Source organism: Neofelis nebulosa, chromosome 17, assembly GCF_028018385.1.
Source record: "Neofelis nebulosa isolate mNeoNeb1 chromosome 17, mNeoNeb1.pri, whole genome shotgun sequence".
Taxonomy (NCBI): Eukaryota; Metazoa; Chordata; class Mammalia; order Carnivora; family Felidae; genus Neofelis; species Neofelis nebulosa.
Genome location: NC_080798.1, coordinates 50,262,015 through 50,277,687, shown reverse-complemented (window position 1 = coordinate 50,277,687; position 15,673 = coordinate 50,262,015). Strand labels below are relative to the sequence as shown.

The window sequence follows — 15,673 nt, the reverse complement described above, 5'->3', positions numbered from 1 at the left end:
TTTTTTTACCTCCTGAGAACTCTAGGAAGAAACAGTGCCAATAAATTTGATGCTCTCCTGAATAGAACATGTTCTCCAATTGGAGTATATGTTCTTGGAACACACTTCCTGGACAGATTGATTCTGTGAGGTGATTTTGGGTGTTTTCTTCGTGAAAATAGCTGGTCCTGATTTAGAAGTAAATCACTATATTTTGAGTCTCAGTGTTTGGGGAAATTGCTAACTGTATGAGCTCAATTCTTTCCTTCCACAGAATCTCAGCTCACCTCCCCTGCCTTCCCCGGGGGGTGGTGGGGTGTTAATCAGTAGTCCTCAGATTTTAAAGTTTTCTCGGATTTGCAACAGTATGTTTGGAATCGAGGAGGGGATAGCTGAAATAATTTCACATTATCTGTCTTGTCTTTCCTTTTCCTCATGACTGTTGGTGATTTAGGAAGAGAAAACAAGGTGGCCTCTCGTTAGCAGAAGAGGACGAGGAGGACGCCAACCAGGACTCCGAGGGAAGTAGCAGTGAGGACGGAGATGCAGCTGCAGAGCAGCAAAAGGACATTGGCTCAGACGACGCGAGGAGGAAGAAGGAGGATGAGCTCTGGGCCAGCTTCCTCAACGATGTAGGACCAAAGCCAAAAGTGCCCCCAAATACACAAGTTAAAGTAAGTCGATAGCCACACGAGGTGTAGACTTTCCGGAAATCCCCTAAGTTCCCCAGATAGACTTTTATTTCCAAACTGAGATTTGATGCTTACAGCAGGAGTCAAACCAGATGCCTTTTTTTTTTTTTTTTTTTTCCTTTTTTACATTTATTTTTGAGAGACTGAGAGAGACAAACTGCAAGTGGGGGAGGGGCAGAGAGAGAGGGAGACACAGAATCCAAAGCAGGCTCCACGCTGACAGCACAGAGCCCAGTGCGGGGCTTGAACTCACAAACTGTGAGATCATGAACTGAAGTTGAACGCTCAACCGACTGAGCCACCCAGGCACCCCGTGACCGGATGCCTTTTGAAAAGAATTCTAAGCAAAAAGCAAAGCATTCCCTATGGTAGAAAAAGCAAGCCTTTCTAATCAAATACATTTCCAGTAGGTCTTCAGTTTGGAGGTGAAACATTTCAGAATAGCCCAAAATAGCATGTTGGGATGGTTCTTTTAGGTTTCATCCTTATGTGAAACTGTGATAGTATCTCTTACCTTTTTCATAGAGTGGAGGGAAGACTGAAGGGACGGGTTCAAGTAAATTGTTGGTCAGAGCAGAAGAGCTGGAGAAACCTAAAGAAACTGAAAAAGTTAAAATCACCAAGGTGTTTGATTTTGCTGGTGAAGAAGTCAGGTAAGGTGACCGTTACAGACTTTGAAACTAGTTTGTTTAAAAATGAGCATCTTTCTGAATGGTGTTAGACATCTGGCCTCATTCTACTCTATCATCATAATATTTTGGAAGAGTTTTGTTTTCCACTCCAGGAAAGTGGTGGTTCCATGAATTATCAGGGAACATGATGTAGTTGTGGGTATTGTGAAGTGTCTGAGAGAAAAAAAAAAAAAGAATTAAGTATTTGGTTCCACTTATTGCTATGCCTTGTGACTTTGGCTGAGTCATTTCTCGCAAGAGTCATTTCTCCCATTTTCTCCCCAAAATTCATATTGGAAAAAAGAATTTGGCATTATTAGTTTTATAAATTGTGTGGAGCAGAACTTTTTATTTTTTTAAAAATATTTTTCCCCAACTTCTTCTGGAAGATTTCACACAGCATTATGCTACAAGAATTAGTATTACAATGAGTACCCGTATACCTATTATACACATTTACCACTTGTTAGTGTGTGGCCTCTGTCTCCATCATCTAGATCTGTATTATTGTCTTTTTGTTTTGGCTGAACCATTTGAGAATTGCTTGTAGTCATCATGATGCTTCACTCTTAAATATGTCTGCACAGTTTCCTAAGAACACGGGCATTCTTCTCCATGGTATAACATAACTGTTACATCCACTAAATTTCACATTAATGCACATTATTATCTAAATCTGTGGTGAAGGATGCTGATTACAATTTTCAACTTGCTGCAGACCAATACTCTTATAAAACACAATAAAAAGGAATTGCTAGAAAAATAAATTTAAAAGATATAGAAAATACAAGCCCAAATTTTTAACAATGAGATTCAACAGATACAAATATACATTTCAATAAATATAGTCTAAATGAACATCAAATAGGAATAGGAAGAGATTTATATAGTTCTGCATGCTGTTTATTGAAGGTGGGAGTATAAATAATTAGTACAGGGAATCACTGTTCTGTTTATACGTTTACATTATTCTATAATAAAAACAAAACAAAAACCCAGGATTAAAGTATCAATTCTCAATACTTAACATCTAGATGCACACCTTGAATACATACTTGTGTATATTAATTTTTAGTTTTTAATGTGACAAAATAGCTCATTTCTTTGTTAATTTATTGTGTCTATGATGGATATATGATCGCACTACTGGAGGATAATCGATATGTAAATTCTGTGGGGTTTTTTTTTTTTTATGTTTATTTTTGAGAGAGAGAGAGAGACAGCGTGAGTGGGGTAGGAGCAGAGAGAGAGGGAGACACAGAATCCAAAGCAGACTCTAGGCTCTGAGCTGTCAGCATAGAGCCCGACGCAAGTTTCGAACCCACATACTGTGAGATCATGGCCTGAGCCAAAGTTGGACGCTTAACCCACTGAGCCACCCAGGCGCCCTGTCTTTCTTTCTTTTTCTTAATAATCCTCATCATAAACCCATCTCACAGATATTCTCGTGAGGATGGAAATACAGATTTTAAAACTGTTTCAGTTAGGTTCAAGATTTTTATTTTTACTTTTATACAGAATGAAGTCAGTGATACTGTATTTTCAAAGTTTATCTTTAATGCTTCATCAGTAGCCGATTCCAACAATTTGTCCTGTCAGGTTATAATTAAATTTAAGTTATATTTCAGTGGAAAACAGGATTTCTGCATGCATGAATTCCCTGTGTCTGGCTATTCTTTTGACAGAAAATGGAATTCAGAACTTTCAGTGAGACATGTTAATCTGTAGAAACTCTGTTCTTCCAGGCTTCTGGCTTTCGTTTTTATTTATAATTTATTTGCTACTGAAATCATGTTGAATCATTTCCTTACATGGAAGTACTAAGATTATTAAAAATACAAAAGGTCAGACAAATAAGCCAAGTTATACTGTCTGATTGAGATCTTTAAAATTGGAGACCGGGGCGCCTGGGTGGCGCAGTCGGTTAAGCGTCCGACTTCAGCCAGGTCACGATCTCGCGGTCCGTGAGTTCGAGCCCCGCGTCAGGCTCTGGGCTGATGGCTCAGAGCCTGGAGCCTGTTTCCGCTTCTGTGCCTCCCTCTCTCTCTGCCCCTCCCCCGTTCATGCTCTGTCTCTCTCTGTCCCAAAAATAAATTAAAAACGTTGAAAAAAAAAAATAAAATAAAATAAAATAAAAAAAATAAATAAAAAAAAAATAAAATAAAATTGGAGACCAACTGGTGTTTTTCTTTTATTTTTTTTTTTATTTTTTTTTATTTTTAAAAAAATTTTTTTTTTCAACTTTTTTTTTTTTTTTTTTTTTTAAATTTTTTTTTTCAATGTTTTTTATTTATTTTTGGGACAGAGAGAGACAGAGCATGAACGGGGGAGGGGCAGAGAGAGAGGGAGACAGAATCGGAAACAGGCTCCAGGCTCCGAGCCATCAGCCCAGAGCCTGATGCGGGGCTCGAACTCACGGACCGCGAGATCGTGACCTGGCTGAAGTCGGACGCTTAACCGACTGCGCCACCCAGGCGCCCCTCAACTTTTTTTTTTTATTTACTTTTGGGACATAGAGAGACAGAGCATGAACGGGGGAGGGGCAGAGAGAGAGGGAGACACAGAATCGGAAACAGGCTCCAGGCTCCGAGCCATCAGCCCAGAGCCTGACGCGGGGCTTGAACTCACAGACCGCGTGATCGTGACCTGGCTGAAGTCGGACGCTTAACCGACTGCGCCACCCAGGCGCCCCTGGTGTTTTTCTTTTAAAGACACTAAGTTTATTCTGAAGCTCATCTTGTCAACAGCATTTTTCTCTTTCATAACCATTGTACCTCAGCACGCGATATAACATATGCACATTTCCGGTCAGCTTTCAGCTTAACACATATAAAGACAGGCATTGAAAAAATGTAGTGCATTAGCCTTACATAATTTACAATTTTTACTGCTGTACTAAGAACAGTGGAGTTGTTTGTTTTGGTGGCAGGATTTTTCTCAGTGAAGGAAGCAGTGTGTTAATTTTATGTTCTAGCACAAGCTCCTTAATCTAATCTGTTCTCCTGTCTTGCAGCTGTGCCATTAGAACATACTCTTCGATACACTTAAATTCCAAATCACACTTGTTAACAGTGCAGTCTTAGTTTTATTATACAGATTGGTGTCAGTTAATGTTTGTCAACCAGAAACTGATAAAAGACTCCTTTGCATCACCCTCATGTTTAAATCACACATGTATCATAATTTTCATGTTAATAATAACCTGGCATTCTTCAAATGCATTGAAAAACATTTTGCTAACTTTATTATCATTCTCACTATCATAAGCTAGATCTTGAAGCCTTCAAGCTGTGGTGTTACTGGAAAGTTGTACTTGAATCAGCTTCTTTATCACAGATTCACCAAGCTTTCCAAGCAGACATCTTCCATAAAGTCTGACTGATGTCTTGGCGGGGGCTTATTCTTCTTTAGTTAACCAAAAGCGCTTCTTTCTCGGAGGACTACAATACACTAAGTAACGTTAATGTATGGAATTTGGCACCTGTTTCTATTGGCTTTTTAGATCAGTACTCTTTCTTTCAAAGAATTCTTTTGATTTTGGATTTATGATTTGTATATAAATACCAATGAAGATTGGATGAATTCGTTGCCTCATTAGCCAAAACATCTGCAAAGAACTCACTATGGTTTTAGCACTACATGATCAAAAACCAATCTCCGTGTATGAGTGCTCATAAAGTAAAAGCAGTTTGACCTTCGATTGGCCTTGTTTCTTTGGAATTGCTTCCATCATCACGTGGTTTACTACTGCTGCATTCAGAAAAGCTTTGTTTTCTTTAGAGAAATACCCAGGGAGGCTTGTTTTGCCATCAGTACATTAGGATTAAGAAAATAATACTGATTTTACTTTCTTAATTTAATTTTTAAAAAAAATTTTTTTTAAGGTTTATTCATTTTTCAGAGACAGAGAAAGAGAAAGCCTGAGTGGGGGGAGGGGCAGAGAGAGAGGGAGACAAAAAAATCTGAAGCAGACTCCAGGGTCTGAGCTGTCAGCACAGAGCCCGAAGCGGGCCTCGAACCCACGAGCTGTGAGATCAAGACCTGAGCCGAAGTTGGACGCTTAACTGACTGAGCCATCCAGGGGCCCCGTCTTAATTTAATTTTAAACTATAAATTTAAAAAGTCACACTCGGTTAACAATTAGAATGATTGTAAAAATAATTTATAAAAATAAATGCTTATGTTTTATCACATTTTGGGGTTTTGATAAAATAACCCTAAACTATCCCATGCATTATAGTGTTGCACTGTGCGTGACTAATACACTGATGTCACATGTGACCACCTTGCGAGTTTGACAGTATCCAAATTGTTTTGTATTCATTGAGTCCACTAGTCATGTCTTGAATATTGTGACATTGTCAGATTGCTAAACAAATTTTCAAATACTTACATTTTCTGTACCCATCTTGTATTGGACCAATAACAAGTAGTTTTGTAGCCCACATTTTAAGTAGCTCTATATGCAATACTACTCAAGTTTTTTACCAGTTTTTCCAATGATAAATTCTTTTATAGCTGTATTTCTTGTTCAAGTCCAATATCTAATCCAAGATTACACTCTGCATTTAGTCTTTTTAGTCTTTTCTTGTTAAGCCCCTTTTTTAAACCTTTCATTTAAGTATTTCGTGACACTGCTATATAGAGTTGACCCTTGGACAACACAGGTTTGAACTACATGGGTCTATTTGTAAGTAGATTTTTTTTCCCACTAAATACAGCACAGTACCATAAATGTATTTTCCTTACGATTTTCTTAGTAACATTTTCTTTTCTCTAGCTTAGTTTATTGTAAGAATACAGTATGTAATACATATACAAAGTGTGTGTTAATTGTTTATGTTATCAGTGAGGTATCTAGTTAACAGTAGCCTTTTAATGGTTAAGTTGGGGGCAGTCAAAAGTTACACGTGGATTTTGGACTACGTGGTGGGCAGGTAGCAGCACCCCTAACTGCTGGTTTTTCAAGGGTCGATTGTATGTTTTTTGTTTTTGTTTTTTAATGTTTGTTGATTTTTGTGAGTGACAAACAGAGCACAAGCCGGGGAGGGCAGAGAGAGAGGGGAACACAGAATCTAAGGCAGACTCCATGCTCTGAGCTGTCAGCACAGAGCCCGACGCGGAGCTCAAACTCACGAACTGTGAGATCATGACCTGAGTGGATGCCAGACGCTTAACTGACTGAGCTACCCAGGCGCCCCAGCAATTGTATGTTTTTAAGAGTCCATCTGTTTTGCAGGATGGTCCTTAGTTGGGAATTTTGCATAGTTTACTCATGATAGGCTTCAGATTCGTCACCTAGACAAAAATGCTAGGTGATGTTTTTCTTCCTAGTACATCGATAACAGTAAGTTAGACCACTTAGGCAATATCTGTCAGAATTCTCCATTGTAAAGACACTCATTTCCCTGATAATCAATCATTTTGGGATCCATTAGATAATTCTTGATGATGTGAATTAGTAATGTTATTTTGCTGCCGGAAATCACACTGGAAACTATATATAGAGTTCTCCAGTAGAGGGTAGCAGAACACTGACAGTAAGCCTTTAATGGTTTGGAAATTGTACAAAATAATGCAGAAAGTGTTTGATACACCATTAGGAATATATAAAAAGTTTTAGAACTCTTTCTTGGCTTGTATTATTTCCCATGTGTCATATAGGGTAGCCAGGAAAGATTTACAGCTTTATGATCAGCCCTACACAGGGAGTAAGAAAAGCTGGTAAATAACTGTTGTTATGAGAAATCATTAAATTTTCTGATCAAATAAATTTTGTGAATGTATTAGTATTTATATTAATGACACAAATTTCCTATTTCATTTTGTAAAGCAAAGGGATGGGAATTTTAAGTACTGGATAGGTATTTGGGAATCTGCTATTTCTATCATTTGTCAGAAGAGGGCAGCATGATGTCTTTTAAAAAAAAAGAAACAAATTGCTCAGGGAAGCGCCTTTTTTCCCCCCTACAAATGCATACATTCTCATGTATACATTTCATATTCAGAAGTAATGTACATTTTTTACTTAAAAAACGTATATTGCAGAGATACGTAATGGGACAAGCAAACGTTCTCTGTAACTCCTTCCTCCTAAAGAAAATAAAACCCTGTTAATAATTGGCATTTGGCAGGATTTTTTTTAGCTTAGATTATTTATACTTAAAATTTAGGTATTGTAAGAAGTCCTCACATAGGAATTTGGGAGGCCTGAATTATAATTGACAGCCAGATGCAAACTTGACATATGGATTTGAGCATATCTTTTAATCCCTTGATGTCATTATTCTGCTTTTTCTTTTTCCCTTTGTATCAAGTTAAGAGCATTACTGCATCTAAGAAATGTGAGAAAGAGCTAGTGATGACTGTAAGAATTTGTAAGTATAAGCATAAGGTAGTGTTAGCACAAAGTTAGTTTTGTATGTTTAATTATGTTTTAATGATTAAGCTTTGGATTTTCTTCTTTTTGTTTTGTTTTCTTTGCCCTTGAAAAATGTGTAGCTTGTAATCCTTTAGGAATGAGGAAAAATTGTTTGTTTGTTTTTTAATGTTTATTTATTTATTTTTGAGAGAGAGGCAAAGCACCAGTGGGGGAGGCAGAGTGAGAGAGAGTGAGAGAGAGAGAGAGAGAGAGAGATTGATTGATTCATTCTGAAGCATGCTTCAGGCTCTGAGCTGTAGCACAGAGCTTGATGTGGGGCTCGAACTCAACGAGTCTCAAGATCATGACCTGAGCGGAAGTCGGACATTTAACTGACTCAGCCACCCAGGCACCCCAGGAAAATAGTAGTTTTTATTCTTCTGTATCACATAACCAGCTGAGCCAGTTAGCTCAGACTTTCCCAAATGATTCACCTTTTGGAAAAGGCCAGTCATGGAAAGTTTCTGCCTAAATAAAGACTTTTTAGGAAGTTCTGAGGAAGTGAAATGAAGTTAAAATGACATTTCTGCTGATAACGCTTGAACTGACTATTGCTAATAGTGGGTGTTTCCTGTCAGGGTGGTCTATAATTTAACTGTTGTCCTTTTTTTTTTTTTTTAAGTTTATTTAATTTTTTTAATGTTTATTTTTCAGACACAGAGACAGCATGAGTGGGGGAGGGGCAGAGAGAGAGAGAGAGAGAGAGAGAGAGAGAGAGAGACCCAGAATTTGAAGCAGGCTCCAGGCTCTGAACTGTTAGCACAGAGCCCGACACGGGGCTTGAACTCACGAACCATGAGATCATGACCAGAGATGAAGTCAGGCGCTTAACTAACTGAGCCACCCAGGTGCCCCTCTGTATTTGTTTTAAGACAGTTTGTGTACGTGAGCTGTGGAGGGGCAGAGAAAGAGAGAATCCCAAGCAGGCTCCCTGGCTGTCAATGTCGAGCCTATTAGGGGCTTGGCTTCTGTGAGATCATGACCTGAGCAGAGACCCAGAATTGGATGCTTAACTGACTGAGCCACCCAGGCACCCCTAACTGTTCTCTTCCTTGAAGAAGATATTTTGAGAGCTGAAGTTCTTACTGATTATTAAAAATGGATTTCTTCCAGGGGCACCTGGGTGGCTCAGTGAGTTAAGCATCTGACTTCGGCTCAGGTCATGATCTCGCCATTCACGAGTTCGAGCCCCGTGTCAGGCTCTGTGCTGACATCTAGGAGCCTGGAGCCTGCTTCAGATCTTGTGTCTCCCTCTCTCTGCGTCTCTCCCATTCGTGCTCTGTCTCTCTCTTTGAAAAATAAACATTGAAAAGAATTTTTAAAAAAATGGATTTCTTCCAGACATAACTATCAATGAAGAGTAAAAGTCTGGTTATGTTTTTTCTTGTTGATTCCTAAAGTCCCTGAGAGAAACATAACAGTTTATAGATGTCATTTCTTTGTGACTGTGGAAAGGACCTTGGCATTAAGAAACTAACAGAGATACTCCCATAGGCTATGCTTTTTTCATGGTTTCTTTGTGGAACTTACTATATATCCTGTGTTGTCATGATTTATTTCATGGTTGGCTGTCCTGATGGACTGTGAGCCCCTAAAGGGCAGAGACTATGCATATATTTTTATTTATACGTTTCATATCTAACACAGCGCCTGGATCTAGGGTCGAGGTTGCTTTTCAGAAACTGTTGACCAAATTGCTTTAGGCGGCCGCGGCAAGAGCTTTGTTGTTGCTGTGGTAAAACAAGTGAACAAAACAAAACATGCTTTGCATAAAGGCTTCTTTTACTTTCCTTATAGCTTGGACCGCTTGATCTTCATCTGTTATTGTGCACATTCTAAGATCTTACAGTGATGTGCCTTGATGTGGATCTTAAAATTTGCGATGTCAGCTATGCTGTGGGAAGTCAGTAGTAAAGTTTCTTTTTTGTTGACAACCTCTCACGTATTTTCTCTTTTTCTGAAATTCCTACTCAGTTGATAATAATCATGAAGCTATGCTAGGTTATGCTGTGGGAACAAACCCAGAAACTCAGCAGCTTAACACAGTACAGTTGACCCTTGAACAGCACAGGTTTGAAGTGTGGGTCCGCTTCAGTGTGTATTTTTTCTTGTGTGATTTTTGTAATATTTTTTTCTCTTTAACTTACTTTATTATAAGAAAATGGTGTAATACATACACAAAATGTGTGAAATCGTTTATGTTATCAGTAAGGCCTCCTACCAACAGTAGGCTATTAGTAGTTAAGTTTGGGGAAGTAAGAGGTTATACGCGTATTTTCCGGTGTGTGGGGGGGTCGGTGATCCTAACCCCACGTTGTTCGAGGGTCAGCTCTATATACATATTTTTTACTGGTGCCAAGTCCAGTCCACGTGGGCAGCCCTCCATCCTGTAACTAACTCAGCCGTGTGGAGCACATAGCTTTCGAGGTTGCTGTGGTAAGGGAAGAGTGAATAAATAGATTTTCATTTAATTACCCTGTTTTCACAATGAGACTTCAGCCCTGCCCAATGAGTTTGGAAATTCTGTGGTTTTCATTTCTCCAATGAGTAATGGGGTTTTGCCAGGTTGGATGGGGGACACCATATGGTATGAGGTTCAAGAAGGGGGTCTGGGATCTAGTTGCTCCTGATACAGACTTGCAACTCATGTTAGCCCTGCTCCTCTCCTTCTCCCTTCAAAGGTTCCTGGTATTTCAATTTACTGAGCCATTCTGGAATAGCGTAGTACAAATCAGCTTGCTTGTTCGCCGTTCCATATGGCTATAGGCTTAGGTCAGAGAAAACAAAAACCAAAGCCAATTTCTACTTGTTTCTTTACTTTCTACCTTTAGAAAATTTGAGTGGCATCTTTTTTCCGTTGCATCTTTTCATCGTATCCTTGTGTAATTTTGCCCTTTGTAAATTTATTTACCACTGTGTAGTAGGGAGTGGAGAATCAAGTGTGTGTTCAGACCATCATTTCTAAGTGCAAGTATCTGCTTGTTCCTTAAAAAAAAATTTTTTTCGTGTTTGTTTATTTTTGAGAGAGGGAGAGAAGATGAGTGGGGGGAGGGCAGAGAGAGAGGGAGACACAGAATCCGAAGCAGGCTCCAGGCTCTGAGCTGTCAGCACAGAGCCCACTATGGGGCTCGGACCCACGAGCCGTGAGATCATGACCTGAGTGGAAGTCAGACGCTTTACCGACTGAGCCACTCAGCGTGCTGAGTATCCACTTGTTCTTAATGAGCCATCTCAGGTCTGCCCCCAGATTCTGCCCAGGGCAAGGAGATGCAAAGCAACTCTTTTTAGTCCAGTACCCTGGGATTCTGCGTTAGGGTTTAGGTTTGGGTGTGGGTTTGTTTTGGTTGCCTGTATAGCAGTGTAAGGAATTACTTCAGACTTTAGTGGCATAAAACAATTGTTTTATTGTAATTTCTCATAGTTCTGGAGGATAGCTGGGCTCAGGCAGCTCTTGCGCAGGGTGTCAAGCAGTTGTGGTTAGTGGCTGGATATGAAGCCACCTCGAGAGTTTCCTTGTTCTCATGTCTTACGCCTGGACCAGAGCAGGCTCTTCAGGCATCCCTTTCTGTGTGGTCTTCCTGTATGTTCTGCGTAGCGTGGTGGACCAGAGGAGCCAGGCATCTTGCATGGTAACTTGAGGTTTAGAGGTTGCATTCTCAAGAGAGAGCGCCAGGTAAGAGCTGTGTCATCTTCTCAGCTAGCCTCAGGAGTCATGTAGTGCCACCTCCACCGAACTCTGTCAATTGGCAGCACAAAGGCCCACCTGATTAAAAGGAGGGGGTGCCCTATACCTCTCTTCTCATTGAGGTGGTGTCGGGTTTTGGAAGAGCATGTAGAATGGGTTGTGGCAGCCATCTTTGAGAAACAGTGTCTACTATGGAGTTTTCTCTAGCATGGCCGCTTAATCTCTGGACAGTCTTGGAAAAGTGACTTAACTCCTTAGATTTCCTGTTTCTTGCTCATGAAATGTAAATGTGTCAGCCATTGCAACAGAAACGCTGTGTGACAAACCATCCCCAAAACTCTGGTATACAACAAGCGTTTGTTCGTTGCCTGTGTGTTTCTGAGTATCTGGGGTTCAGCTGATGTGGATTTGGCTCTAAGCTGCTTGTTGGATTCAGATCTGCAGTGTGTGTCTTTCAGCCATCTTGGACCAGCTTGAGGCGTATTCTTCTTATGGGGCCAAACGCAGGGAACTCAAGGGGCAAGTGAAAGAGCACAGACACGTTAAACCTTTTCCTGTCAGACATCTCATTGACCATTGAAGCGTGTGCCCAAGCTCAACATCAGGGGGTTAGACAAGTTTCTTCTTGCTTAACAGGAAAGGAGTGTATATTTGCTGAATGATGATCTAATCTGTGGTATAAATTCTCTGTCCTGTTTTTGACTCTTGACTCTCATTACTGAGAAGTTCATTGGGAGAGTAGAGAGATACACCCATTAAGCCTGATAAAGAGTAAGGTAGGACCAGATTTTGGAGGGTCTTGAATGGGAGGTTTGGCAATTTATATTTGATCCTCTGAGTAATACTGAGCCATCGCAAGAATGTGGGCAGGCGAGTAACAGAAGGTAGTGTTGCTTTAAGTCACCCCTCAAGATTAACTTGCCAGTCTTTCCCGGTGAAGATTCTCAATACAAAACTCTCCAACTCTTACTCTGTGCCGCTTGAGTAGGTGACACAGCGCTGAATGCAGGAATGAGATGGCTCTCAATAAGAAACCTTGCTTCTGCTCCCAAGAAGCCTGGATGGAAGGAGAGAAGAGACAGGCTTACATTCCTGCAAAGATGGACTTTATTGGATTCACCTGCCATTATTCTTGGCCAGTTTACTGGAGGACCTGGTTGAACATTTAGAGTACGATGACCTTAATCTTGGGCCCTCCTACAGATAGATTGGAATTTAAACAAAATTCCTCAGATGTTTTTATTGACTTGGCAAGACCGAGCAGGCATTAGGCACTTCTCTCTTTAGCGGAGATTTCAGACAGTGTAAATAACCCTATTTGATCCTTTTAGGACTCAGTTTTGTTGAGGACCATTTTTCCAGGTTTAACATTGGACAGGATTTCTCAATCCTGTAGCTTTTTTCCACTCCCAAATGGGTGTTGATCTAGCCAGTTTTAAGGTATTTTGTTTCATCTTTGAGTTATTTTAGCTGTAAAATAGGAGCATTCTGCGGAGTATTTCCAATTGTTTATACTGTTGCTCTTCTTGAAATAATGTAGTGTTTTCCTCCCAAATATTCCATCTCCCTATTCCAACTTTTACTAGACCTTTAAATATGAGCCCTCATCTCCACGTGAGGTGAGTGGCAGAGCCTTCTCAGCCATCATGTCGGTAGCCACAGGGGCTGTGAGTCAGCAGTGACTGCGGGAGCGTGTGGCCTTCTGGCAGAAGTAATGGAGGGGATTTTAGGGACATGAGGTACATTTGTTGTTGTTCACTTAGTAAGGGAAAAATGCCTTACTTTAGAACTGTTGTAGTGGACTTGAATCAGAAACCTCACTCAGTAGCCAGAACTCATCGTAAGCTCAGTGGGTGTTTTCCTTTCTTAGTGTCATTTATTCCCCTTAGATTTTGTTTCTCTCTTTTTATTCTTCTTGTAAACTTGACATCTGCTTCCTTGCAGGGTGACTAAGGAAGTGGATGCTACATCTAAAGAAGCCAAATCTTTCTTCAAGCAAAACGAGAAAGAAAAGCCACAGGCGGCTGGCCCCGCAGCTGTGCCGCCGCTCCCTGCGGGGTCCGGGTGAGTGTCCTGCTCTCGGGCTCAGGTGCGCCTGGCGGCTGGCGAAGCAGCTTTCAGGACACGGACCCCCTTTAGCTCGTGGGACTCGCTTCCCCACAGCAGGAATTCTGCTGCCGCTTTGCCTTTCCTGAAATAGTCGCCAAAATGGAAGATGCAAAGGAAAATTAGCCTTAGGTTTCTCGTTTGATTCCAGCCTGAAAAAAGTGCTGATTTCCAGTGTTGACCACAGAGCTGAACATGTAGTAGACTTTACTTTTAAAAATCATTTTTGTATGAAAATATCAGCAGTTTATTAGAACTTCTAGTGGAAATTGGGCTAGAGTACTCGGTCCCATCCCCCAAGGACCTCAAAGGAACATAGGAAGGTCAAAGCTGATTTACAAATAATTCTGTTAACGCGTTGTCAGGAACTTAATAATTTTTCTTTCTTCATATTTTCCATATTACTTGAGTTATTTTTAGCTGAAGAGTTGAATGTTTTCCTTTGGAGGGAATAAAAATTCCCTTCCTCTTAACATGTATGTAAGATGTAAAGCATCACGGCCAGTATGAGAAGGCAGGGCGCTAGCATACAGGCACGGGAATGCAGATCCCGGCCCGGGGCCAGTGCCCATCGGCCAGCCGCTGACTTCTGTGGGAAGGCCTGTGTCCTGGAGGGTTTGAGGTGGAACAGGTCACTTCCAGGGGCTTCTCCGACCCTTCGGTCACAGCCCGTCACTTCTTCCTTCCCTCCCTAAACATACCTACCTATCTCGTCGCTACGAACGGTAAAGTTTTGTCTGGGTTTTTACATTAAAAAACAAAAATTGTCGGTTTTCTTATCAGACTATGGGCTTTTCTAGGACTGTCCTTTCTCATCTTTGCAGCCCTGGCCCCAGACAGTGCTGTGTAACCAGGTGTGTGCTCATCTAGGTTGCGCTTACCCAGAAGCAGACCCTGAGACAAAGGTTTGAGTACGAGCCATTGATGTGAGAGGTGACTCCAGGGCTTCTGGAAGGAGGTGGGAAAGGCTGAGAATGCAGCCTGGCCGGGATGTATGTTCTAGCAGGTTACTGCCGGTAGTGGCTGGTACTCACTTGGTTTTGCTAGGCATCTCAGGATGGTGGTGAACAGCTCAGAGAGGGCGAGGAGACTGGAATAGTTACCCTCTGGCTTCCACCTGTCACTGGCTCAGGGCTGCTTCTGCATGCCCGCCGCCCTCAGGCTGTGAGCTCAGGTGCTTGAGGAAGATCCTGCTCTCCAGGTGTGCTGTGATGGTGAGCACGAGGACGTGGCCGGGCCGTGTCCGCATCTGCCCCGGCCTCTTTATCTGCTCCTTATTCCATGTGTTTCTCTCCCACTGGAGCGAGTGGGTACCAGAAGTCATGTAGCAGTTACACCGAAACCTGAGAAGGAAAGGGATTTGAGAGCTTGCTACCACGGCGGAAACGACGTGAACAGAGTGATGTGAGCAGAGTTCTCCACACTGGCCCTGTTAATATTTTAGGCCAGTAGCTTTCAAGCTATGGTTTGCAATCATTGTTCAAAAGAAACTGGGGCTCCTGGGTGGCTTAGTCATTTAAGCAATTGACTCTTGATCTCAGCTCAGGTTTTGATCTCTCAGGGTCATGAATTCAAGCCCCGCATTGGGCTCCACACCCAGCAAGGAGCCTACTTTAAAAAAAAAAAAAAAAAAGAAAGAAAGAAAGAAAATGGGATAAAAAAAATATCATACTGTATTACATGGTAAGTATTGTTTCATAACATTTTTATTTTGGTTATTGATGCAACTATGCTGAGTGACAAATGGTATTTTTAGTGCGGGTTGAGATTTAAAAAAATGTGAGGCTCTAGGCTGAAACAGCATGTTTTTAGCCTTATAATTGTTAAATTGTCTGAAAGGGATTCTCTTCAGACCAGTAGCTTTCAGACTTTATTGACTGCCACTCACAGTAAGGAATACATTTTACAGTACTCTGTACTATGCTCGTAAATATAGGTGTGTAAGAAAGTGAAATAAAGTTTGGTGAAATATTTACCTGTACAACGTATGGTGAATTCTGATTTTCTGTTTTACATGATTGTGTGTCATAAGTGTCATTTAAAATGTCATGGGCCACTGAACTGATTTCAGAATCTATAATCTGAATTGACAGATACTCCAAGTTACATAGACAGTCTT

At 41.0% G+C, this 15,673-nt stretch overlaps 1 protein-coding gene across 3 annotated transcripts in view; it reads left to right on the top strand.

The window, feature by feature from the left end:
* CFDP1 (craniofacial development protein 1) overlaps window positions 1–15,673 on the top strand; it is a 127,178-nt gene that overhangs the window by 10,015 nt on the left and 101,490 nt on the right. For all 3 annotated transcript variants that reach the window (XM_058707165.1, XM_058707163.1, XM_058707164.1), the window contains 3 exons: window positions 434–653; window positions 1,197–1,324; window positions 13,393–13,512. In XM_058707165.1, the coding sequence (XP_058563148.1) occupies window positions 434–653; window positions 1,197–1,324; window positions 13,393–13,512 (468 nt within the window). The remainder of the gene's footprint in view (window positions 1–433; window positions 654–1,196; window positions 1,325–13,392; window positions 13,513–15,673) is intronic.